Source organism: Hylobates moloch, unplaced genomic scaffold (assembly GCF_009828535.3).
Source record: "Hylobates moloch isolate HMO894 unplaced genomic scaffold, HMol_V3 SCAFFOLD_3, whole genome shotgun sequence".
In the NCBI taxonomy this organism is placed as follows: domain Eukaryota; kingdom Metazoa; phylum Chordata; class Mammalia; order Primates; family Hylobatidae; genus Hylobates; species Hylobates moloch.
In genome coordinates this window covers 111,429,041-111,455,108 of record NW_026652278.1, presented here as the reverse complement: position 1 = coordinate 111,455,108, position 26,068 = coordinate 111,429,041, and the positions used below count along the sequence as shown (strand labels likewise).

The 26,068-nt window shown below is 36.1% G+C and overlaps 1 protein-coding gene and 2 long non-coding RNA genes across 4 annotated transcripts in view; 1 reads left to right on the top strand and 2 right to left on the bottom strand.

The window, feature by feature from the left end:
• The window catches only part of PDE5A (phosphodiesterase 5A), a 137,160-nt gene extending 120,784 nt beyond the window's left edge, over positions 1-16,376 (top strand). For both annotated transcript variants that reach the window (XM_032146506.2, XM_032146511.2), the window contains exons 15-21: positions 3,079-3,166; positions 6,520-6,620; positions 8,296-8,373; positions 9,624-9,687; positions 11,572-11,646; positions 12,994-13,077; positions 15,351-16,376. In XM_032146506.2, coding sequence (XP_032002397.1) covers positions 3,079-3,166; positions 6,520-6,620; positions 8,296-8,373; positions 9,624-9,687; positions 11,572-11,646; positions 12,994-13,077; positions 15,351-15,488 — 628 coding nt within the window. In that variant the 3' untranslated portion in view covers positions 15,489-16,376. The remainder of the gene's footprint in view (positions 1-3,078; positions 3,167-6,519; positions 6,621-8,295; positions 8,374-9,623; positions 9,688-11,571; positions 11,647-12,993; positions 13,078-15,350) is intronic.
• LOC131383114 (uncharacterized) lies at positions 1,261-16,242 on the bottom strand. Its single transcript, XR_009212892.1, has 4 exons — positions 16,185-16,242; positions 1,988-2,088; positions 1,735-1,848; positions 1,261-1,385 (listed from the first exon to the last, which is right to left on the bottom strand). It is a non-coding gene; the product is annotated as an uncharacterized LOC131383114 (long non-coding RNA).
• A 2,362-nt stretch (positions 16,377-18,738) lies between the features above and the next one.
• Positions 18,739-20,705, bottom strand: LOC131383113 (uncharacterized). Its single transcript, XR_009212891.1, has 3 exons — positions 20,610-20,705; positions 19,558-19,648; positions 18,739-18,960 (listed from the first exon to the last, which is right to left on the bottom strand). It is a non-coding gene; the product is annotated as an uncharacterized LOC131383113 (long non-coding RNA).
• Between the last annotated feature and the right edge of the window lie 5,363 nt (positions 20,706-26,068).

Sequence of the window (26,068 nt, the reverse complement as noted above, 5' to 3'; positions counted from 1 at the left end):
TAATACTATTGTCAGAGATGGACCAACAACTGTGCAGAACAGAGGAAAATGCAAAGTGAGTCTGCTGATCCATTAGTGCTCACTGACAGCACTGTGAGAACAAAATTCTGTAGCAGTAGTGGTTTAACTGGGTCCTTCTGATGCAACCTTAAATAAAGAAGCCACATTTGTTTGAAAGAGGAAAATGCAACAGATAGAGAATACACTGGTTTCCATGAATGTTTTTATATACAGGAAATTCGGGGCATTTGTCACTCTGTTATGGATTCATAAATCTGTATTTTTAGAATGTAAGTAAAGGCAAACACAGTTTGCATTCATCTGTCTCACAAGCCAAGAATTTTCTCTAATGTGAAACAGTCCCTTCTGCGTCGTCTAAAAATGTAATGTGTGTTTGAAGTTCTAACTTGTTTGTGTTATATCCACCTAATTGCATTTCGTAGTCCAGCCCCTAAGTAGGTCAATGAGTGGATACTGTGTGCCTTTAAAGTACTTTGGTATCCTAAGACAGTGTGATGTGTTGAAGAGGATATACTTGAATGCCAGCTCTACCATTCATATCAACCTTGAGCACATTATTTTTCACTGAGCCTTTGATTGTCTAGAAAGCAAAAAGATGGCAACTTTAGAGAGGTCTCAGCTGAGGTTACCCTGGAGACACAACCTGAGATGAAAGTCAGTGTGCATATAGGTTATTTGTGAATATGACCCCAGGGAGCAGGAATGTGGAACTGGGAAGGAAGCAGGAAAGAAAGGAAAGGCAGTAGAGGGATGAGTTATCCAGATGTCCACCCATACTGGTGCTTAGTCTTCCCAGGTGCTTTTGAGGAGTCTTAAGAAATAAGACACAGAACTGTTGACTAGCAAGACAAAGGCAGTTGTCCCTAGGTCTTTGTACCCGCCCTGGTCCAAGGTGGTCCACAGGCCTTCACTCTTTGACACTTTCAGGTTGAACAAGTATGAGTGCAGAGAAAATTCCTTTGGGCACCAGCTGTGGGGTCAGAAAGCTCTAAGGCAGAAGTGAGAGGTATTAAAGGTGGGCTGGGGCAAAATACCTTCTAATTGGTACTTGCATGAAGTCTGTTAAAGGGCATGAAACTGGACACTACATCAGTGGATGAGTAAGAGGTGGGATTGAGGGTTTTGATGTGGTAAATGGGAATGCCCTGCACAGGGTTATTGTAAAAATTAAATACAATAAACTAAAAAAAATTAAAGCAAACTACCTGACATGTTATAGGCTCTCATTATAGGCCATTCCTCTGGATGATCTCACCTACTGGCATGCCAGGATTACCATCTGCATGTTGGTGCATTCCAAGTCTATATCTCCAGCCCAGAACTGAGTTCAGACATTTATATCCATTTGGGTCTATTTCAGGCACCTTAAAATGAACAGATCCAACATTCGGCTAGTCAGCTTCCCCTGCTTCATCCCCCATCTTTAATCATCTTCTCCCTTTTCCTATGTCAGTAAATGAGGTCAGCATCCCAAGGCAGAAAGTTTAACATTCATACTTTTTCCCTTTATCTCCCTCATCCCCTCATCTCCCTCATCCCACTCCTAGTCAGGAGTCATTACCAGTTCCTATCTGATCTACTCTTAGACAGCTCTCAGATGTCTGCTTCTCTTCCTTAGGGCTGCTACCACTCTAATCCAGGCTCTCTCTTACTTAGATTACTAGAAGTTTCCCAGTAGTCTCCTAACTAACTCCCAGTAGTCTCGATACATACGCAATCCTGTTTCCAGTAAGTTCATCCTTTTTCAGAAATATACTCGTGTTACTCTGTTCATTGTCATCCCATTTTCTGATGCTGAGCACAGTACCTGATCCATAGTCCAACTCACTAAATATGGAAGGAGCAAAGAAGACAAGAAGGGCAAGAATTAATTTGGGAAAGGTTAGAACAACAGTAACATTGATAAATCAGCAATATAGACAACACTTTAAACGATAAGAATAGATGAGATTATCTGTCCTCTTACCTTTATTTTCACTTTACTATTTTCTTTTTCCCTCAGGTTTCTCTCACTTTACCCATTTTTCTCCCACATTACATTTCTTCAGTCTTAGGTAGCTTCTCTATCTTCAACAAATTAAATGCAAAGTAAAATAATCATTCAGATAGTAATAGGAAGAAATAACAAATCAGTTGTAATATCCAACACTTGTATATGGAGATTTACAATTCACAAACCCCTTTCCTATAAATTTTATGAACAGAGGCTTTCAGAAACTTCATCTTTTTCTTATGAAGAAATAGTGAAAACTATGCTTAATATTCACATGTGAAGGGTCTTGAGAAACATGAGGTGGAGGATTGTGCTTGTCGTGCTTTAAAGCTTTATTTGTGACTGTCTCAGAGATATAATGAACTGAGTATAATATCCTTTCCTTTCTCTTCACTCAACCAAAGGGTCTCTACTGCTTCACCAAGTTCAATTAGCAGAACTAGCAGGATATTCTGCACTAAAATGACCTGGATCCCATGTGGGGAACTTTCCAACTCAGCCGTCTCCTTCCATCCTTCCTTCCAAGGGAGCACGTGCACTGACTATCCCTCTTTTTCTTGCCTTTCATCAATCATACCTCAGTTAATTCCATCTCAGTCAGTCCTTTTCTTATTTGCAGGCACACATGAATAAGCTGACCTTCAGCCTGAGCATTATTTCAGAGGAAAAACTAACATGAATTTGTTTCAGATTGTATATCAATTGCAGTTTTGAAATTGAAAAATATAATTGGTACAACTATTTCAGAGGGTTTTTTTCCATGTTTGGAGGTATTTTTTTTTGTCTTTACTCCTTACTTCTATTTTAATCCATATTAAAACCAATGAAATTGTTCATACTTTACACTGGCAATGGTCACATTGGTATTTGAAAACAATTTGACTCTTTGTATTTGTTTCCCAGAGATTACTTCACACTTTTCTCAGTAAAAGGAGAGAAAATTGTTAGTTGATTAATTTTGTGAAGTAGCCTCTTTTTTAGTTAAACAGTAATAAAAATGTACTGATAAACTGGCATATTAAGGAAACCGGTCTTTTTTCTTTTCTTCAACAAAATACTTTCAGAAGTGAACATCCACTTGCCCAGCTTTACTGCCATTCAATCATGGAACACCATCATTTTGACCAGTGCCTGATGATTCTTAATAGTCCAGTAAGTACCTAATTTATTGTTGTGGAATTTTAAAAGAGAGCTTTATAAATTCAGTTTTATTTTTAGTTCTTGGATTTATTCCCAGCATCATAAATTCTTGCACATACTTTATTCCTTTTTGGGTAAGGAAGGCAAAGCCAAAACATTTGAGATCCTCACAGCCTCACTTCTCTAGACAACCAGAACTGTCTACATGTTGCCCAATAAGGGAAATTTGGTTATTCTACTCTATGTGGCTATTCCAAATTAGAAACAAACAAAATGTGTATTTTGTGGCTCTCAGTTAATTCTGCTTTTTTTGTTTAATCAAATGAAGTGGTTTCTGTAGCTCAAGCATTTGCTTTCACAAAGCAATACCTTTTCTTCTTTTTATTGAAACTTCCAGTCACTAAGAAAGGATTTTATTAAAGAATGAAGCTATTTAACTACTTGGTGAAATGAATATTTATCAACATAAGAAAGCATATGCTATGCTATGCTAAACATACTTATGTTAAGGAAAACAAGATTAAAATAGTATGTACCAGGATATTAACAATGGCTGTGCTGGTGTAATGAAATTGTTAATCTCTTTTTGGGGGGGATGGTTGTTCATTATTTACATTATCTGCTGTGTGTATGTATTACCTTAATAATAAGAAAAAATGAAAGTTTTAACTATTACATTGAACGTACACAATGCATGACATATAATCTTAAAGCAATTTTACCACAATATCGCTAAGTTTACTCAATGGGGCTAGTTCTTTCCTGAGCCCTGGAAAAAAATTCAGGGATTCCCATCACTTTTCTGGTCACTATTTTATAAGCAAAAGCCCTCTAGTTACTTTAGGTTCCAACATATAGTACAGAGTTCTCAACTCAGAAACCAAAATATGTACTCCTGGGTAGCAGTCCAAATTTTGAACATGATTTAAAGTTTCAGGTTTTCTGTTACTGCACTGGTAGGCTTCTCCCATTCCCTACCTTGTGTTTCTTCTAACTCCTTCCTCTCTCTCCAGCCTCCATGTAGTTTCTTACCTCTTCATACTTGGAGAATGGGAAGGGAGGATAGGTAAGAAACGTCAAAACATTCTTAACAGACTGGTACTGATATGAGTGCCTTGCCTTTAGACTTTCCAGACAAGAGTCAGACACAAGTCTACTCTAGCCCCACCTCCACCCACTAAATGATAGGAGACATACACAGGAACTCCATGCCCCCTCTCTTACCTGAGGTAAAAGGGAACTCACTCTCACGCCTCCCTCAACACCTCAGTGTCAGGGAGGAGTTAAGAGTTATATAGCCTGTTCTGGCAACCTCCTTATAAAGTCTGTATATGGTCTAGTACAGATTGTTTTTCTGCAACATGTGATTGTTTAATGTGAATTATATCATGTGTGATTGGGAGGTAGAAGAATGGTATCAGTATACTATAGACGTTCTATCATTTCATACACAACTTCTCTGGGGTAAGAGGTGCCAGAATTATAGAAGTTGAATTCTGACCTTCAGCAATAAAGAAAAAAGCCCTTCCTTTGGCTCGTGCATATACAGCCCTTTCCATTCTATCTTAGGAATATTAAAAATGAGCACTTGCACCTGAGGCTCTCTCCCTTGCTTTGGACTGCTGTAGCCTCTCAGTAGCTTGCTCTTCTTTCAATGCCCACCTTAATAGCAGACTTACTGTCTCAACAATCAATTCTATATGCATTATTGCAGGGCCCCTCAAACCAGCATTTCTACTTGATTGTTTTTGTCCATCTTTAATGTCCTCAGAGGCAGCCTTCAGACCTGCCAGACTGGCCTGTCCAAGTTACTTCCAGAGGAACCAATTCTTGGTTTAGTTTGTGCTCGGGTTACAAAGTTGCATAGGTTTTGAGTGGTCTTTCCCAATACCATTTTTTCACATAATCCATGTTATTTTTAGTGTACAGTTTTTCAGAACTGAAATTTCTCAGGAATGTATATGTCATGTTATAGTAGGAACATCTGTACTTTTGCTATCTGTGTGTTTCCAGTAAAACTTTCATTTCAGTATCCCATTACAAATTTAGCTCCAAAGAAAGAAAATATGCTAACTTTTTTAAAAGCATATTTTACAGTATTCCTATCAACTGACCTGTTACTATATAACTTATTATGTAATATGTTGTTACTTAATATATAAGGAATCTGATTATCTATATGGCTGGCTCAAATTATAAGACCTATCTATATATTCTATCTTTGTAAGCATAATTACACAAGAAATTATATCCTCAGCTTTTGAGAGTAAAAAATAAAAATACAGCACCAAAAGACATTTCATCTTCCACTTGAAATTGTTTTATCTTAAAATAAGTATCAGAAGGTATAATTCTGAATAGTTTTCTGTTTAGCCTAGAATCTAAAATGATTTAGTATTTAAAAATGTTTATGGTTGTAATTATAGATTATTGTCATTAATTAGATCCATGCCACAATTTCAGCATCTAGTTATCCTTTAACCAATGTGTTTTGGCCCCAGCCTAACATACCCAGAAGTTCTCCTGTCTTCATAGCAAATCCCTTGCCTTTAGATCTCATTCCTAAGTGTTTGGGTTTTTTCTTGGCCCTAAGATATAGGAAGCACATCTGACTCAACTTACAGATGTTGTTTTGATTGTATTCTGAGTGCCTGGTCTGTGTATTTTACTTAGTTCAAGATTAGAGAACCACTATGTTTAAATTACAGATAAGAAATAAAAAATGGTTACATAGTGAAAACTTTGAATGATTTGCACATGGATTAGCTACCTTTTAAATATTCCTTATAGATGTTTCAACCCATGCTTTCTTTCACCACTGACCAGTAAGCACCCTTTGGCTCATGCCCTTTACCCATCTATATTAAGATGTTCCTAAGGAATATGCACTGTTATCATAACTGACCAAGTTAAAATTATATAAATTTGCACCAGAAATGCTACTGGATTTATTTAAAATGCCATAGAGAAGTTTAAAAACTTTACCACTTCTTTCTTCATATCCATTAATATGGCTTTGATTTTTTTCAAAGTTTTACATGATGTTAAATTATAGCGATTAGTCTGCCCTACGGAAAAGATAGCTATTAGATTTTAAGTCTGGACTAAGGCTTAAGGAGTATAAGAGTTGGAAAAACATGTGTATGTAGGCAGATGAAGCATTATGAAGCAGTTTACATGTATGACAGAGGGGTTGGGTGGGAGCATAGAGGGGAAACTTTATTTCGTGGTATTTAAGTGTGCCCTCCACATTCATGAGTTTAGAATACTGGGCATGTGTTTAAGATATGTGAATATATTTCCAGATTTTGTTCTTGTCAGCAGCTTCTCCAGGATGCTAATATTGGTTTTCTTTTTTTATAAAGGGCAATCAGATTCTCAGTGGCCTCTCCATTGAAGAATATAAGACCACGTTGAAAATAATCAAGCAAGCTATTTTAGCTACAGACCTAGCACTGTACATTAAGTAAGTTTTAAGAAATAACCTGAGAAATAGGTATTTAAAGTCTTTGCATTGTTTCAAACTTTTGACATCCATATTGAGGAATTTCAAAGCACAAATGTCCTGGCAAAACTGCTTATCAGACTATGGAGCAGTTTCTGAAAGGGTGGCCAGAAAAGTCTACTCCTTTGGCTTTTACTGCTGAAGATTAAGAATACCTATTATTTCTGATGTTTATCTACCACTGTGTCTCTGAAACTATATACAAATCTAATAGCCATCTCAAGGTCAGTCATTCCAAGCCATGTTGTCCAAAGATTATATAGGTCATTTGCTTTTCCTCCTTTCCCTTGCTCCCCACAACTTCTGACCATTTCATGGCTCCTTTATACCGTCATTCAAGCTTAGTTGGGCAGGAAAAGGAGTTACCGCCAAGCAAGTAACTCTTGTTTCTTTTTATTTGATTTTGGCAAAAGAAGAATATTTATGTAGAACTTTGAAGTTGTTGATTCTAAAATAAGAGTATACATTAGAGTCGTCTCTGTGATTATGCATTTTCATGATTAAACTGCCTTTCTAAAACCTAGAAAATACTTTCCTGCATTTGAGCAATCATAAGTTTCCAACTCCTAGCTGAGATCTTTGATGCATGTGTGGGAATGAGGGGAGTCAGGGAATCACACTCAGGATTTCCTTGTAACATGAGTCTCTCTCCCTCTGTAAGGGATTCACATTCATGGTTGTAGTTACTCTTAGGAGAAGTAAAAACACATAGAACAAACACAAAAACATCTGCCAGATACCTACTGTTATATATCTAGAAGTAACTGCATGTGCCTACTTAATTGGTTTTTAGAGCATTTTGAGGTTAAGACAAAATAATATATATTAATAGTAAACTTCAGTTAATTAAAAATAATTGCAGAATAAGGATTATCAAATTACCAAGAATTTGAAAAATACCTGTAACCACAATGCCTTTCTAACCTTTACAGGCCACATGGGTCTCTCCTTTGAACCCTTATGAAACATACTTTTCATTTTTTATAATCATATACTATCAGTTTTATTACATAAAGTTTTTCTTGAGTCTTGTGTCTCCAGGTAGATATTAAACACTGTGAAAAGAAAAATTTTTGTCTTATGCCTTCTCAAAATGCTTAACAATACTGGGCACATAAGAGGTATTCACTGTACACCGAATATTATTATATTCACTGAATAATAACAAATATTATTTTATTTTAAACTTTACCTAGTCTTTGTTTACTTCAGAAGCACTTCACGACTTTATATATTTTATCCTCTACCATGAAATAAATGATAGTTAAACTGAAACCTATAGATCTCATTATGCCATGCACTTAAAATATCTGAAATCATTCTCAGCATCAAATTTTTAACTCATACTATTTCCTTTTTCTTAAAATAACAAATATTCAAGAATTGAAATTACCGTAATTTGTGATCTATAGTTAAAAATTAGGTGAGGTTTAATGTTTTATCGAAAGCAAATGATAGAAGGGGGAAAGTGAGGTATTAAAGATTTGTAAATGATGATTTTATAGTGGGCTCTAAGGTGGGAAAAAAAAATCAGAGGTTTTTTTAATCAAAAATATAGTCCATGAGTCTTTGTAGACCAAAGGGATAAGAGCCTGGGTACTCATTATAACTAACAATTTTTTTTTAAACGTTGTAGGAGGCGAGGAGAATTTTTTGAACTTATAAGAAAAAATCAATTCAATTTGGAAGATCCTCATCAAAAGGAGTTGTTTTTGTAAGTAGGTTTACTATCTTTAAAGCTGAAGTTTTTTACCCAGTTAATTTTCTCACTATTTTTTCTCACTATTAGTTTTTATTGCAATTATTTGTTATAATATGATGATCTTAAAAGCTGTCAGATTTCTGCAGAGGGTTGTACAAAGAGTAAATTTGAATATTTACTTGAAAAGAAATGCATTTGCAAATCCAAGTGAATGAATTGTTCCTTTGTTCTAGAAAAACCTTTAAAATGTGGTAGAGTGTCAATATATGGCTATAGGTTTCCCTTATTCATTTTCCTAATTCATTGTAATGGAAGTGCTGAAAATGGAATTATAAATGTTGTGGAAGTAAGATGTAGCTGCAAAATGTTTACTTCTCTTAAAGAAAATCTGAAAAGGTAGAGCAGTGAGGTCAGGGTCCAGACATGGAAGCAATACTATAAAGTCTCTATGATTAAAACAGTTTGATATTGGTGGCAGACCAGTGGAACACAGGTGAAAATCTAGAATTGCATAAGACATATAGTGTATAATAAAGATAACATTTCCAGTGACTGGAGGAAAGAGAGAGATGAGTGGATAACCAAATGGAAAAAGACAAAATTGGATCTACTATACAGACTTAAATTCCAAAGCATAGAGTTCAATGTAGAGAATTAAATCATACAAGCATTAAATAAAAAATATAGGTGGATTCTTCTATAACCTAGGAGTGAGAAAACTTTCCTAACTATAATTCAACATGCAGAAACAATAACGGAAAAGGCTGAAAAACGTGATTAATCATTCAAAGGCTTTTCATGTAGAAGTTACCATGTGTGTTGAGTGAATTAGGATGACCTACTATAATTTCTGATATAAGACTTTTATCAGTATGATACCTGATGTTGTACTTTAATGGTTATTAGTAATCAATGTACTTTCATCATACTGTCTCTGAGAATGGAATACTAAGGTGACAAAAATAATAAAAGCAGGCAAGATTTTACCCAAGGTTAATAATTTTTCAGTCTGCCAATCTGGAATTAATGAGGCAGTGTGAGGACAAATTCCAAAAGTTCAAAGGGAAACTGAAACAATGATGCTCTGTTATCACTGTATTAGTTAGACTTTCATATAAATTGTTTCTTTTTCTTTGGTCTTTATAAACTGCCATTTCCATTGTTTAGAGGGTTTTAACTTTTTTTTATTAGTAACTATTTCCTGAGGATATATAATAACACAAAAGTAAATAGGAGTTTTGGGTTTCTTTTTTCCATAACAGGGCAATGCTGATGACAGCTTGTGATCTTTCTGCAATTACAAAACCCTGGCCTATTCAACAACGGGTATGTTACTTAGTGACAATAACAATAATAATTAAAAAGTCAAAATAACGTTCTACCCAGCAATCCCACTACTAGGTATCTACCTAAAGAAAAATAAATCATTATATAAAAAAGACACTTACATGTTCATCACAGCACCATTTATTATTTAATAGCAAAGTCATGGTACTAACAACCTAAGTGTCCATCAACAGTTGATTAGATAAAGAAAATGTGGTACATATGCACCATGGAATACTATGCAGGCATAAAAAGAATCAAGTCATGTCTTTTGCAGCAACATGATTGGAGCTGGAGGCCAATTATCCTTAATGAACTAACTCAGAAACAGAAAATCAAACACTGCACATTCTCACTCATAAGTAGGAACCAAACAGTGGGTATACACGGACATAAAGATGGAAATAATAGACACTGGAGACTCCAAAAAGGGGAAAGGTGGGAAGAGAACAAGGGGTGAAGAACGACCCACTGGGTACAATGTTCACTATTTTGGTAATGGGTATACTAGAAGCCCAGTCCCCACCAATACACAATATACATATATACCAGACATGTACATATACCCCCTAAATCTAAAATAAAACAAACTTTTTTTAAGTTTCTACTCTTAAAGGTAGCTCCTGAAGTAAGTATGGAATTTTTTTTGGAATTTTTAAGTAGTATTAAAAATAGATAACTGGACATACAAAGGCTTTTCTTTTTAGAAGATGCATTTGCACATACTCTTTGTAAGATATATTAAGAAAGAGAGCATCTACATTAGCACAGTTTTCATTTCAGTATGAAAGGTTAAGCATACCTAATTCAAAAACCCAAAATGTTCTAAAATTCAAAGCATTTTGAGTACTGACATGACACTTAAAGAAAATGCTCACTGGAGCAGCATTTTAGATTTCAGATTTTTGGATTTGGGATATAACTTATACTTCTGGCTTACCTGTTTCTTAAGGTCATCCCTTTAATGACCTTGAAAATTAGAAGAAGCAAAATTACTTTTCTTATGGTGAGCCTTCTATGCTATGCCTCAGCTCTAAATAGACATTAACAAGTAGAACATAGAGATTTCTGGGGCTTGTAGATGTAGGAAGTATTGATATAAGATGTCAAGAAGGTTCTGAACGGAGCCTGTTACCAGGAGGCTAGAAAAAAATCCTTCCCTCTAACTAAGTAACTGCTATAATGTTTTGCAGAGGCAATACAGGCTCAGAAAAAGTGATGGATGTCCATGTAGTGACATATATATTGTGTTTTTGTTTTTCAAGATTTCATTTTGAGTCCTTAATGTGCTATTTAGGTTTGTTGACAGCCTGCTGTTGGTCAAGGCTCTGGACTGCGTAGTCAGGGAGCCTAGTAACTCTTCCTACAGGCTCATCTCATGAAACAGACATGCCAAGAAAACAAGATCAAAAACTCATTCTCCATGTGCCAAAGCCAACACGCCATAAGCACTTAGGTGATCTTTACCTACCTTCCTGCCCCATAATAGACAGGACTATATGCCTGTTTTTAACTAGGGAAGAGAACAGAAGAGGGAAGAATGTGTCTTCATATATCCTTTCTTTCCCCTGAATCAAACCCTTGTACATACTGTTTTATGGGGGGAAAATAAATGAAGGAAGAAAACATTTTCAAAAAAAATTAAAAGGGAAAAATTTTGGAAGCTACCAAAGAGAGAGAGATGTACCTAAGTGAAAAAGAGCATAATGTAATAGTCAAGAGAGCACGCTTTGGACATGGACTACTTGTCTTCGGGTATCAAGCTGCTGCTTATTTGCTATAAAATGGAGATATACAGCTCCTAACAGGGCCTTCATTCACGGTCTCTGTTTTAAAGAATGATATGCTTTTCATTGTCAAAACTGAGTCTGTTATTTATTTCAGATAGCAGAACTTGTAGCAACTGAATTTTTTGATCAAGGAGACAGAGAGAGAAAAGAACTCAACATAGAACCCACTGTAAGTATGAAACCTTGTTGGTAGGAATTATTCAAATGGATTTTTTTTTAATTGTAGACTCCTTTTAATGGTTCTATGGGACCTTTCCTTAGGACCACAATTTCTCATTTTATTTTTTAAAACTTTTTTCCCATTGGAAGAATTACACATGTTCATTACAGAAAGCAAAACCAATAAAAGGCATAAAAAAGACTTTTGGGTTCATCATATTGTATCAGTGTTTTTTGTAATTTGTTTTTTCTGCTTAAGTATTACAAACTACTTTTCATTTTAACAAATATTCTTATGTATTATCATGATTACATGAAATAGATGTAACCATAATTTACCTACTTCCCTTGGTGTAATGTTTGCAGTGTTCACTATTACAAACAGCACTGTGATAAACATCCATCATAGATGTTTCACTCCTACTCCTTGGTTCTCCCCATCAAAAGAATTTAATAGAGAAGCTATGGCTGACAGGGAAAGGAAGGAGAGATAACAAAAGAAACATGGAGGAAAAAAGACCAGATGTCATGCCTCCACCACTGTCTCTCCAGTTTTCTCAGCATTCTACTTGTTTACTCCTTTGTTCAAAGTTCTCCTCAGAAGTGTGTTCAGAGCAGTGTTTCATCTATCATAGATGTTTATCACAGTGCTGTTTGTAATAGTGAACACTGCAAACATTACACCAAGGGAATTGATAAACTGCCAAACCTCATTCTTCATTATCTTGTTAGCATAAATTCCCAAAGTTGTCGTGTTGAAGAGCAAACAGAATTTAAAGGTCTTTGATACACACTGCCCTTTTACATAGAGTATGGATCTCGGATACAAGTAAAGATTCCTCTCAGCCCACTTCTGTTTTTTGGAATGAGTTTCCTTGAAATAAAACATAGAGATTTCCTCTTTTTTTCTTTTTTCTTTTTGTATTAGTTGCTGTCTGACCTTCCTAGGCTAACGCACTGATTCACCTTTCTACAGCCAGCTTTCATTGTGTTCTTTAAATAAATGCACACAGTGGCTCATGCCTGTGATGCCAGCACTTTGGGAGGCCAAGAAAGTCAGATCCCTTGAGGTCGGAAGTTCTAGACCAGCCTGGCCAACATGGTGAAACCCCGTCTCTACTAAAAATAAAAAATTAGCCAGGCGTGGTGCTGCACACCTGTAATCCCAGCTACTCGGGAGGCTGAGGCAGGAGAATAGCTTAAACTTGGGAGGTGGAGGTTGCAGTGAGCTGAGATGGTGCCACTGCACTCCAGCCCAGACAACAGAGTGAGACTCCATCTCAAAAAATAATAAAATAATAACCAACTAAATAAATAAATGCACATCTGTGTGTCTGGTCTGTATTTGTATTTTCAGGATCTAATGAACAGGGAGAAGAAAAACAAAATCCCAAGTATGCAAGTTGGGTTCATAGATGCCATCTGCTTGCAACTGTATGAGGTATTTATATGAAAACTACTAGACTTGCTAAACTTAGACTGTTATGAATTAGAACCTAAATTGAAGAGATTAATATTAGGTGCCTATTTTTTGCTTCTAAATCAAGAAATAAAATTATTAGTAGTATGGTTTCTTTTACTGATGAACATGTTTGTATTGAACAAGGAATATATACTAATATCTGCTGAGTGCCTACTATGTGCTAATCTCCAACAAATTGATTTGGGGATGCTAAGAAGAATTATGTGCCAGTGTTACCCTCAAGGAGCAATACTGTATATACTGTGCGTTAGCATATTCTTTTTTTAAGTCTAAATTTTAGCCTAAATAAAGAAAAGTAATCCAACTTTTTCTCATTATCATAATGTGGCTTTAGTTATAAAAATTCTTCTGAGGATTAAAAGGAGGGAGGTAGAATATTGCAGGTTCCCATTTCCACGTATCTGCTGGCTTGGCTTTTGGAGGGGGGGTGGTTATTGTAGGCAAACAGACTCTCCCTAAAACATCTAATTTATTAGTTTAGATGTTTATGACTCAAATGCAGAAAGAAGAGGTTGTCTTTGTCTTTGAAAGTTTAAACAGGGAACTGTTTTAAGTTTTAATTATTTGGAAAAAGAACATTTTTCATGGAGTTATCATAGAATGTCAAGACCAGAAAAAAAACCTAGAAATATTCTAATCCAGATATTTCAGATTTAGTAATTGAACTTGTAAAGTTCATCTCCCAATGAGATAGACTATTTGCTCCAAACAGGTGGTTAGTGGGAGAGGTGCATCTACAGTCCAGTTCTCACTCCTACTCCAGGGTTCTCGCCATCAAAAGAATTAATAAAGAACTGTGGCTGACAGGGAAAGGAAGGAGAGATACCAAAAGAACCATGGAGAAAAAAAAAAAAAAAAAAAAAAAACACTTGGACATCTCATTCTTTCCATAACAGTTGCTTTCCTTATTGATTGGATTAAGAGTTTCTCCATTAAAAATACTAATGGCTCTTTTGAGTTTTCTCCATCCCTGTAAATACAGTCAACATAGTAATCACATCACCTATTATAGATGTTATCCTTCATTTATATATATACAAGGATTCATTTTATTTGAATCTGCTGTTGAAAATTCTATGTGATACTGACATGTATTTTTAATATTATTACAGAAATAGTTATGTTCTCACTATAGAAAAATCAGAGGCTGGGCATGGTGGCTTACACCTGTAATCCCAGCACTTTGGGAGGCTGAGGCAGGTGGATCACTTGAGCTCAGGAGTTCGAGGCCAGCCTGGCCAACATGGTGAAACCCCGTCCCTACAAAAAAAATAGAAAAATTAGCCAGGTGTGGTAGCACGCGCTTGTAGTCCCAGCCACTTAGAAGACTGAGGCAGGAGAATTGCTTGAATAGGGGAGGAGGGGGTTGCAGTGAGCCAAGATCATGCCACTGCACTTCAGCCTGGGCAATGGGAGTGGAACCCTGCCCTAAAAAAAAGAAGAAAAAGAAAAATCAGAATTACTGAGAAGCAAAAAGGAAAATAAAACCAGTTACAATCCACTACCCAGAGAAAACTACAGATAACATATCAATTTATATGCTTTATGACATTTTCATATACTTTTCACTTAACAATAATTCAGTAATTGCCTTTTGCAATCCATAATGTCATTATATCCATATTTTATGTATCAAATGTGTTTCTGTGAGGTTTCTTTTTTTTTTTATTCTGTGGGAGGTTTTCCAGTGACAACCTATTGTTGGGTATTTGTCATTTTAAGTGGTTCACTATTAGGAAGAAATCTGAAATGAACATTCTTGTGGCTAAATATTTATGGCACTATAATTGGTACATAATAATGCCACACCGAATTATGAATCTTTATTATAATCCTGGATAAAAGCCTATTTAAGTACATTGTATGAAACCATTCCCTAGAAAAATGCAAAAACTAAGCAGTTCCCTGATGCAGTCACACTTAGAAAGAGCCAAACAAAACGTCTTTTTTCCCCTAAAAGTGGATTCCACACAGATCTGTCTCCCTAGCACAGTAATGTTATTTTGGAATGTGTGTGTTTGCTCTGTCTCTCAGCATGTACTCCTTATCTGTAGTATTTTAGAAGAATCATGCGTAAATGATATGTGTATGTGCTCACACAGCTTGTGAAAATTTCAACAGTGAGTCTGCTCATGAAATGAGTGTGGGATGTGGCCCTTTGTAACAGGCCTGTGGGAGAGGGCTTATTTCCTGGCTTCCCTCTAGCTGTTTGCTTTCTTTTTTCTCTTTAGGCCCTGACCCACGTGTCAGAGGACTGTTTCCCTTTGCTAGATGGCTGCAGAAAGAACAGGCAGAAATGGCAGGCCCTTGCAGAACAGCAGGAGAAGATGCTGATTAATGGGGAAAGCGGCCAGGCCAAGCGGAACTGAGTGGCCTATTTCATGCAGAGTTGAAGTTTACAGAGATGGTGTGTTCTGCAATATGCCTAGTTTCTTACACACTGTCTGTATAGTGTCTGTATTTGGTATATACTTTGCCACTGCTGTATTTTTATTTTTGCACAACTTTTGAGAGTATAGCATGAATGTTTTTAGAGGACTATTACATATTTTTTGTATATTTGTTTTATGCTACTGAACTGAAAGGATCAACAACATCCACTGTCAGCACATTGATAAAAGCATTGTTTGTGATATTTCGTGTACTGCAAAGTGTAAGCAGTATTCTTGCACTGAGGTTTTTTTGCTTGGGGATTATTTTAAATAATTGGTTTTTGTGTTTTCTGAATTACCATTTTTTCAAGAATGTTTGGAATCTTTCCTTTTTCAAAAGTAGGTTAGGAGCAAATTATCATACATTCTGTGACATTTAAAGCCTTTATAGGATAGTGAAAAATGCTGGCTGAGTGGATTTTAAGAGAAATAATTGTATTTGTCAACAGTGTCTTTTTTAAAAAGTTAAGGCATTCTGAAACAAATGGAAAGTCCTATGAAACTGTATTGTAAAGAAAACATTAGTTAATTGATTTGCTGTTTTGTGAGAGAACAGGCAAGAGAGAACTTTGTCACTTCAGTGCAGTACATTTTTCTAAAGGCTACCCATAAAATCACTTTCATCTCACCTACCTGATGCAAAGCAGGTGAAACCTTAGGAGATGATCCAGTCACTGACTTGATTGAGGGATAAGTGTGATCTAGAAATGGAATGGCCTTGGATGTCTATCAGTGAAGAAAAAATGTTGTGTTAGAAGATCTCTCTAAGAGTTTTTTTCCTTCTGAGCTTCCTTTTCAAAATAAAAGTGACAATTGTAGCATTGACTTGAAGTGAGACATGATTCTAGATAAGAGAGTACAAAATGACTCTTTTTCCTGTCAATTGAAATTTAAAGAAAAGTTTTAATTATATAAATAGCAAAGGGCTATTGCCAATACTAGGGTCAAAAATGAATTTGAGGGAACAGTGGGTAAGAAACTTTATGCCTGAATAACATTTAGCGGTATTGTGATTGAAAAATTGCCATATTTTGATGTATAGGACAAGTCAACTGAGATCCAGAGAATTCTGGATGTGAATGCTAAACACTGGCCCTTAACTCATATTCAATGTATTTTCTTCCCATAACATTTAGTATAGTTAATATTTTCTTAGAATTTGAGCCCATTTAAGTGGATTAATATTCTACATGTGCACCCCTAAAGATACATTTACTCAATATTGGAAAAGTAGATAATGAATTAAGCAACTGGTCTAGGAAAGGAAAATTTGTTTCAAATATGCAGGAATGTTTGGATTTGGGGAGAGTAGAAGGAGAGATTTGCTTGATTTGTTAACTTCTACCTCCAACCCACAAAAAAGATATTTGATCTGAGTTTCTATCACTAATTTGGATAGAAAATTTCTTAGGGACATAGTAATGCAGCATTCTCAAGGACCTTTCGCCAAAATGTGTTTTCCATCTATGTCCCGATTCCCCTAAATTTTGCCTAAAATTCAGTATGTTCCTTAAGTTTTTAAAATTCTGAGTGTGTACAAATATCTTGACAATGCAGTTTTATTTTTATCATTCTGGCAAAAAAACAAAAAATAGAAGCAAAACACATTGTATTGCCATTATTTTGTATTTGGTAAAGGTTAATCTAGGAAGTTACCAACTGTTTAATGTATTGTATACTTGTATTTTCAGGATATTTTATTTTTTTGGCCATACAGATAAAATTTGTAAGGTTGCCCCTTGGTGGCACTGGTGTGTAAAATACACAGACTATCACTAAAATAATAGTTATATATACATACAGGTGTATACTTATGCATGCATACATAAATCCTTAGTATAGAAAAATTGTATAAAGAATAGCAATCTTTAATAAACCTTTTTATTACATTGTGATTTAGCAGTTATGCTAAAATATGTACTTATACTTTAGTAGTTTGGTCCCCTCTAGTATGTGTCACTGAGAAATTTTTTAAAGACATGGTAGATCGTGTTTAGAGGCTTTGTATGTGTGTCATTTTAATAAGCAAGAAGATATATTTAGATTAGAAATTGTTTGGTCTGCCTTTGAATAATGTTTATTTTACTTTACTAGTTGAGACATTAAAAGAAGCTGGGCAATGCCTATTTTATTTCTTTGTTGGATATTTTAGTTCATACAAAGCAGAGTACTTCTTTAGGGCTGGTTAATTGGTTCAAATAGTTTTTAATTTCCTTTCTAATATCTTCTCAAGTTGGAAAAATATACATACAGTCCTCCTTCACCTTACTCTGTATTTACATTACCCATAACTAGCAAGAAGTTCTTGTTGTAGATTTTTTGTTTGTTTAGTTGTAACAGAGTAACATACCATTTAATTTCAATTTTTAGTCAGAAAAGTCCCCACTATTTGACTAACTTGTTAAAAGATATCTATATAATTGCCTGGCCTTATATTTTTCAGTAGATTAGACCATGCCAATCACAATCCTGGGTGGATTTGTGTAAGTCACTTAACCTCTGTGTGCCTAAACAAGTTGTGCTTTTTTAAAAGGAGTGATGTTTGGGCAAAGCCTTTGTCTTCAAGCAGAATGTCACAGAAGGCAGCTACTTTATAAGCCCCAATGGGCTGTGGAGACCACTGTCAGAAATGGGATATTAGTCTAGAGAGAAGGTGATCTATTCTCACGTGTCATTTCTAATGTTGAGTTTCCAAGACTGAACAAAGAGAATATATTTATTCAGCTTCACTTGCAGATCACTAGTGAATGTGAGATTTAGAGCTCATCGAGTACATTGCTTCAAGGTACAAATCCAGGATGATGATGTTGTCACCACTGTCTCTTAATTTTGAATAATAGTTTCCTTTAATAGGAGTATTAGAGATAAGAAAGTATATGAAAATATACTGGAAATATTGGATTCTTGGAGAAAACTGTTCAGTCACAGATATATTCTTGCCTAGCAGTAAAGTGCCTTTATTTTCAGCATAGCAAATACATACTAGACCTGTTCCAATTTGATTTACAGTTTTTTTCTGTGTTTTTCACCAGATTGTACTCCTAAAACTTAACAGGCCATCACAAGCAATTGTCTTTTGTTTACAAGACTGATTTAATATGAGAGGATACAAAATGTCATCGTTATCCTCTCTTATGAACAACTGTAGTCAAAATAAGGTGGCACAATTTAATTGTTTTGTGTCAGAAATACATTGACCCACCTTTTATTGAGTCCTGCCACATGTTAGGTACTGTGCTCTGCTGTGGAGACAGAGCAGTGACCTCAAGGAGCTCACAGTCCCTGAAGGAGGTGCTGGAGAAGAGACTTAGCTTCTGATACTGCCGATTTAATGTGAGAACGTGGGGTATACTGCATCACTTCCATTTTCATCAATAACATATGTTTTATGCACGTTCTTTACCTGAAACTTACCAAGAATCTACCAGTGAACAAACATCCTGTCTTTTTGCAAATATGAATCACTTAACCTGTTGATAGTTGAAGAACACTTTAGGAGTTTTATATTCTTGTATATAGTTTATTTTTTCCATGTGCTAGCCAGGTAAAGATTACACAGTTTTTCTGAACTGTTAAATTGTGCATGGTTTTGGACCCCTTCTGCTCTACTACAGAGAGTGAAGAAGAAAGTATTAAAGCTCACTTTACCATTCCATATACTTACTAAAAGCCTGCATAAACATGTCTTAATGAATGTTGTTGAAAGCAATGTAAATAGTTGAAAATATAAATTTATATTACAGTTTAAGAAAAGAAAACCTTATGAGGCATCACTAGCCACTGTTAATATCTATTTGTATTCTTATACCTTTTCAATATATTTGAACAAATATAGTTTCTGGCACTATTTTTATACTAGGAAAAGGAGTTACTATGTATATTATGCTTAGCTTTTAGGTCATTTTAAATAACCATGAATGTTGATTTCATTACTTTCCTTACCTCCATCATGAGGGTCATTTCAGATGACTCTTTTATGACAAAATCACTTTAAAGGAACACTTACCTCCGATTCCTGTATAAAGTCATGAGATGGTCAAGGTGGTTTTCCATTGTGCAAATTCTTCACCTGTCAGTGGTTTCCTCATTTTGCCATGCTTTGTAAAAATAAAAAGAATGAACAAGTAGGTATGAATACTGTGTGATTATTAGGGGACTCTGAATTTTAAGGGTGGGGAATTAATAGGGGAGTTTGGATTGTAGGCAGAGAGAATGGGCCCAATAGTTTGAGAGACTTTAATCAAGCTAAACTGTGATCCTATTAGCTGAAGAAAAGTAATCCTTTCCTTAGCCTAGACTCTTCTCAGTAATAGTCTTCCTTTTATTAATACTCTTTGCTGCCAATTTGGGGGCAATGTTTTCCATCTCCTTCTCACTTCAAGTCAATAATGACTCTTTGAAGGGTGATTATTACCAGCCTGATGCTCCATCAGGAGCTGAGGCTTGGAGCTGAATACTTGGCCAAATGGCATGAGCTGGATTTGAGCCCAGATCTGTCTAGTTGCAAAGCAAGGGTCTATTCCTTAGTTCTCTTTTTGAATTTAAATTTATAAAGGTCTCAAATCCACTCTTACAAGCCAAATGGGCTATCTGGAAGCATTAGAGACAGGAATTCCCTCACCCAGCAGGTTTGGTTTGTCTGAGTTTTTACAGTTAACATTTCTTAATTTAGTTCATCTGGTAATAGCTAAGAAAATGCCTTCACAGACTCCAACACCACTGTATCTCAGTGCTTCTAGTCTAGAGGTGTGAAAGTATGAGTAAATGCAGAATTTCTGATTTCATTATTTTGCCACTAGACAAGCCTTCTTCATGTGGGGCAGAATATCTAGGTTATGTCTAATTCATAAAGCTAAAGGAAGAAGTAAAGTATAAGCTCATGTAGAACAATATTTTAGATTCTCTGACCACTAGAGAGTGCCAGAGTTTTAGTTATCTTTAAAGAAGTAATCTTCCTTTCTGACCAATGATTTTTAGTGGCTAAAGAAAAATAAATGGAAAAAATCAATAGAGAAAATAAAAGGTAGGGGGAAAATTTTTTTAAGACTTGCTTATTACCTTTTGTACAGTGATCATGTCCTCAAGATTTTCTCCAGACAAACAATAAGTTATCATTTGAAGTCTCTGATACTCAATATTCCATTTGGGTAGACATCTACCCTTCCTATGGAAAAGGGACATATTTGACAACTCTTGAACCTGCTTTGTTGCTATTAGTTCTGTAGCATTCTTAGCAAACAAGGATTCTTACATTTGATATATGGAAATGTCAGCCTATGATTTTCTATTCTTAAGGCACATAACATTAAATTAGAAGAAATACTTAAAACTTGAAGAAAATATTCTTTACAGTTTTAAGCTGTATTCAGATTATAACTCAGAAAAACATGTTTCCAGTTCACAAACCATTTGTTTAAAATAAAAACCCACAAGTTACAAATAGAATAAAAATCATGATTATTTTAATCAAAGGAAATCTGACTGACTAGCATATGTGATTTCTCTTCCTGGCTTTCCTCATTTTAAGTATGTGTGTTTGTGTGCATGTGCACACACCTGTGCAAAGGTGTGTTTATGGTGGACAAAGAGATTTTAGGCAGTAGCCACAGGAACTAAGTTGGTTCTTTCAGTTATCTAACGGCAATCCCAATTTTAGGATTCCTCTTCCTAAACTGGAATCTGAGGGACAGGCTTGCATAGCCAAAGAAAAAAAACACTGAACATGAACTATAATAACAGGGTTTGGGTTTTTTTGTTTTGTTTTGAGACAGGGTCTCACTCTGTTGCCCAGGCAGGAGTACAGTGATGCTATCTTGGCTCACTGCAACCTATGCCTCCTGGGCTCAAGTGATCTTCCCACCTTAGTCTCCCAAGTAGCTGGGATCACAGGCCCATGCCACCACACCCATTTTTTGTAGAGACAGCACCTCGAACTCCTAGGCTCAAGCCATCCACCCACCTCGGCCTCCCAAAGTGCTGAAATTACAGGCGTTGGCCACCATGCCAACCTTCATAATAGTTTCTAACTTTAATATACCCGATATTAACTACCTGCAAAGCTATTTTTCACATTTTCACTTCATATCATTTTTATCTTACCCAATAGGAGTGTTTTAAGGCTTTATATGACACCAATCAGCATGTAACTGTAAGAAGCAAACTTCCCCCTTTACCACCCAGCTCTGAAAGTCAGGAATTCTCTGGTCTCACTGATCTGCCATGAAACGTGGTCAACAACTCTACCTCAGCCACAACTGCTCTCTATCTGTCTCTCTTTCTCTCTCTCTCCAGAAAAGCCTATAGAAATAGCTACTAAAGTTGCTCTACTGAGCCTATGAGAATAAGTAAGTTGGCTGGGTACGGTGGCTCACGCCTTTAGTCCAAACTACTCGAGGCTGAGGCAGAAGGGTTGCTTGAGCCCAGGGGTTGAAGGTTACAGTAAGCTAAGATCAAGCCACTGCACTCTAGCCTAAGTGATAGAGTGAGACCTTTATCGCTAAAAAATAAAATAATTTTAAATAAAGAACAAATAAGTAGATCCAGCGATCCCACTACTGGGTATTTATCCAAAAGAAATAAAATAATCTCAGAGAGATACCTGCATTCCCATGTTTATTGCAGCTATTAACAATAGCCAAGATATGGAATCACCCTAATTGTCCATCAAAGGATGAATGAATAAGGAAAATGTGGTATATATACACAATGGAATACTATTCGCCATTCAGAAGAATGAAATCCTGTCATTTGTGGCAACATAAATGAACCTGAAGACATTATGTTAAGTGAAATAAGCCAGGCACAAAAAGACAAATATCACATAATCTCATTAATTTGTGGAATTTTTAAAAACCGATCTTGGCCAGGCGCAGTGGCTCACGCTTGTACTCCCAGCACTTTGGGAGGCCGAGGTGGGAGGATCACGAGGTCAGGAGATCGAGACCACGGTGAAACCCCGTCTCTACTAAAAATACAAAAAAAAAATTAGCCGGGCGTGGTGGCGGATGCCTGTAGTCCCAGCTACTCGGAGAGGCTGAGGCAGGAGAATGGCGTGAATCCGGGAGGCGGAGCTTGCAGTGAGCCAAGATTGCGCCACTGCACTCCAGCCTGGGTGACAGAGCGAGACTCCGTCTCAAAAAAAAAAAAAAAAAACAACAAAAAAAAACCGATCTCATAGAAGTACACTGTAGATGGTTACCAAAGGCTGGGGTTGGGGGTCAGGAAGGGGAAGAGATTGGTCAACAGATACAAAATTACAGATAGATGGGAGGAATAAGTTCTGGTGTTCTAGTGCACAGTAAGGTGACTATAGTTAACAATATTGTACTTTATATTTCCAGATAACTAGAAGAGAGAATTTTGAATGTTCTCACCACAAAGAAATGATAAATGTTTGAGATGATGGATTAGACAATTACCCTGATTTGATCATTATGCTATATAGATAGGTAGATGATGATAGATAGATAGATGATAGATAGATAGATGATAGATATAGATATAGATAGATAGATAGATAGATAGATAGATAGATAGATAGATAGATAGATAGATGATAGATAGATAGATAGACAGATAGATAGATATGTAAGGAAATATCCCATTGTATCCCATAAATATGTACAATTGCCAGGTGTCAATTAAAAATAAAACCTATAGAAAAGAATCAGTAAATCAGTAACACTCCTTGGAAGATGAGGAGACGACTGTGCCCATCATTAGTAACTTTGTTTTTTGGAACCTCTGCTGCTCTTTTTCTACTCTGGCTCCATTCTCGAGAAACATTCGGTTCTCCCCTGCCCCACCTGAATTACACAGCCTTCCTGAACTACCAACATCTCTCTGCATTCTTTCTTGTACTTTGAAGGGACTCAACAAATACCTATGGAGTAAAAGAATAGATTCCCATTGTTTCTTACTTGACATAAAATTGAGTTTTTTATAATGAAGAAGGTAATTTTAGTGAAGGGCAATAGAAAAATCAATATAGCATTTTTAAAAGAATCCTCAGTTGAACAAGAGCTGAAATGTACTATGAAAAAACTGACTGAATAATAAAAAAGCTTTTAGAAAAATATGTTTCTGTTTCTACTGTGAAAAACAAGTTAGTTGCCAGGCTTTCATTAATAAATTGATAACCAGTGTGAAGTTACTCCCAGTGGGAGCTTTTATTGCTAGGCACCAACGAAAATTCATAAAGGCTAAAGGCCAAAAATCTATGGAGACAAACAACTTCAAGCCAAGAGGCAGGATTAAAAAAAATAATAATAAGCAAACAAGTTAACAGAAGACATGCATTCATTCACAAACAGTTGGTTCTCTACTAAGTGTCAAGCTAGGGGACACTAAATAGGCATGGGCTCACAGAGCTTGCAGTTTAGTGGAGGAAACACACCAGGGCAAACAGGCCATTAGATCTATGCACTGAGGGTAAAGAGTGGAGGGTATTTAATTCAAACTTGAGGCTCACAGCTTCCTTAAGGATGTGACCTCTGGTTTAGTCAAGTGAAAAGGGAAAAGAGCATTCCAGGCAGAAGAATTAGAATATCTGAAGACCTAAAACTAGCAGACTAGAGAACTTGAAACATCTCCTACTACTTATTTAAATACTTACAAAATTATTATACTTATGAATGATGAGTATTAAAAGTATATTTATAAAGTATAAATATTATATACTTATGTTTTATAAAATAAAGCAAATATCCTTTGACATAGCTCTTAAGAAAGTAAGGGAAATTCCCAGAGGCCAAAACAAAGATAATTAAATATCCAAGTAGAAAGCATGTAAGCTGATGCTATAACAGACCTGGGACAATTTGCAGACCTCTGTCATAAAGGGTTTAATGCCCACCCCAGCTGGTGTCAACCTAAAATAAACAGCAGAGAGACTGGCTTCCAGATCAGAGTTTATTTGGTAATAGCAGGGGATTGTAATCAGATATCCATGCTATAGAGGGCCATAGGTACATCCAGAGAAGCAAAGAAGACAAGTGGTTTTTTTAATGGAATATATTTCCTATTAGCGTTTTTATTATTCACAGCATAATTTATTTTAAAACCAATTTAATTCCTTTTAACCTATTAAACAAAACTAGCAAGGTTAAATTAAACTTAGCAGTGTGCGAAATAACTTAAGGATAACTTACAAAAGGGAATTTGGAATAACCCAGAAATTATATTATTACTTACACATAATTCAAAACAATATGAAAATAAAGGCAAAACAAAGGAGGTTACATTCGTTGTTTTGAAACAATATCCTTGGCTACAAGGATTAATAACAAGAGTGGCATCAGTTCATTAGTGGACAGGCAGCTGCTAGGCAGGCATCCTTATAGATGTGATCTTTGTACAAGGTTGTGGTTTTGACAATCTGTTGTGATAGTTTCTGTTATCATGCAAACATGTAAGAAGGTCCTCCCTTCATGGTCTCCCAGCTCTCTTTCCTTACGGTTTGACATAAGTGACTCTATTTTGGTACAGACAACTTTCACACAGGAAACATGGTCTTGAGAGTCCAGGAAGCCTTTAAGGAATGGCCCTCCAAGTAAGGCTGAAACCTCTGAAGAGCTACATCCTCAATGAATATGTGCGAGATGGGGAGGCAAGAACCCACTCAGATTCACAGGGAAACATAAAGGAAGCATGTCTGTCTGAATCTGGGCCCTGGTTAACAAAAAATTTACATCGGGTTTATCCTCATAGTCACACAAATTTGAGTTTGAATATGATCTAGAACTACCCACATTAAATTGTAAGCACAAAAAGAAGTCTCAGGCCAGTAATGTCCTCTGTATATCTGGCAAAAGCAAAGGCAGAATGTCTTTGGAATATCACATCCTCAAACAGACCCATCAAATTTCCACAGAAATTACACTACTTAAGAAAAATTCTTAATTCATAATTTCAAGACACATGAGGAAACAATCACCATGTAAGAAGTCAGAAGTCACAAGACTAAGATCGGATCCCCAAGAAATTCACACAATAGATCTATTTGCTTGAAGCAGTTGGGAGAAATCATTGATTCCTCACTCCTGTGACTCCATATGGAGGAGCACCCCTAAAGTGACATTCTCAGCCTCTTTCTCCACCTCTAACTCAACCCAGTCTGTTTGTAGTGTGATAGCCATCAGTCCACACTCCTTAAATGGGTGAAGTTGATCTAAAAAAAAGCAGTAAAATGTTGCAGATGTGTTTCTTTTCCTCACCTTTCCACCCTGGTCCAGTGCAAGCTGGAAAGCCTAAGTTTGTCTAGGTATGTGGGCTGTCCCAAGATCTAACCTGTAGAAGGGATGGGGATTGAAGCAGAGGGTGAGAATGAGCCCATTTAAGTGCAGAATGTTCCTGAACCTAAACATGTTCTCCAAACCCCTTACTTACCTGACTCCCTCCACAAAGCACACTAGCCAATGTCACAGAGTTTTCTGAGGTTAACTATGCCTGCCCTCTAAGGGCTTTCTAGATTGTTGATTAGCAACACCAATGGGCCTTTCCAATCAAGCCTTCTCCTG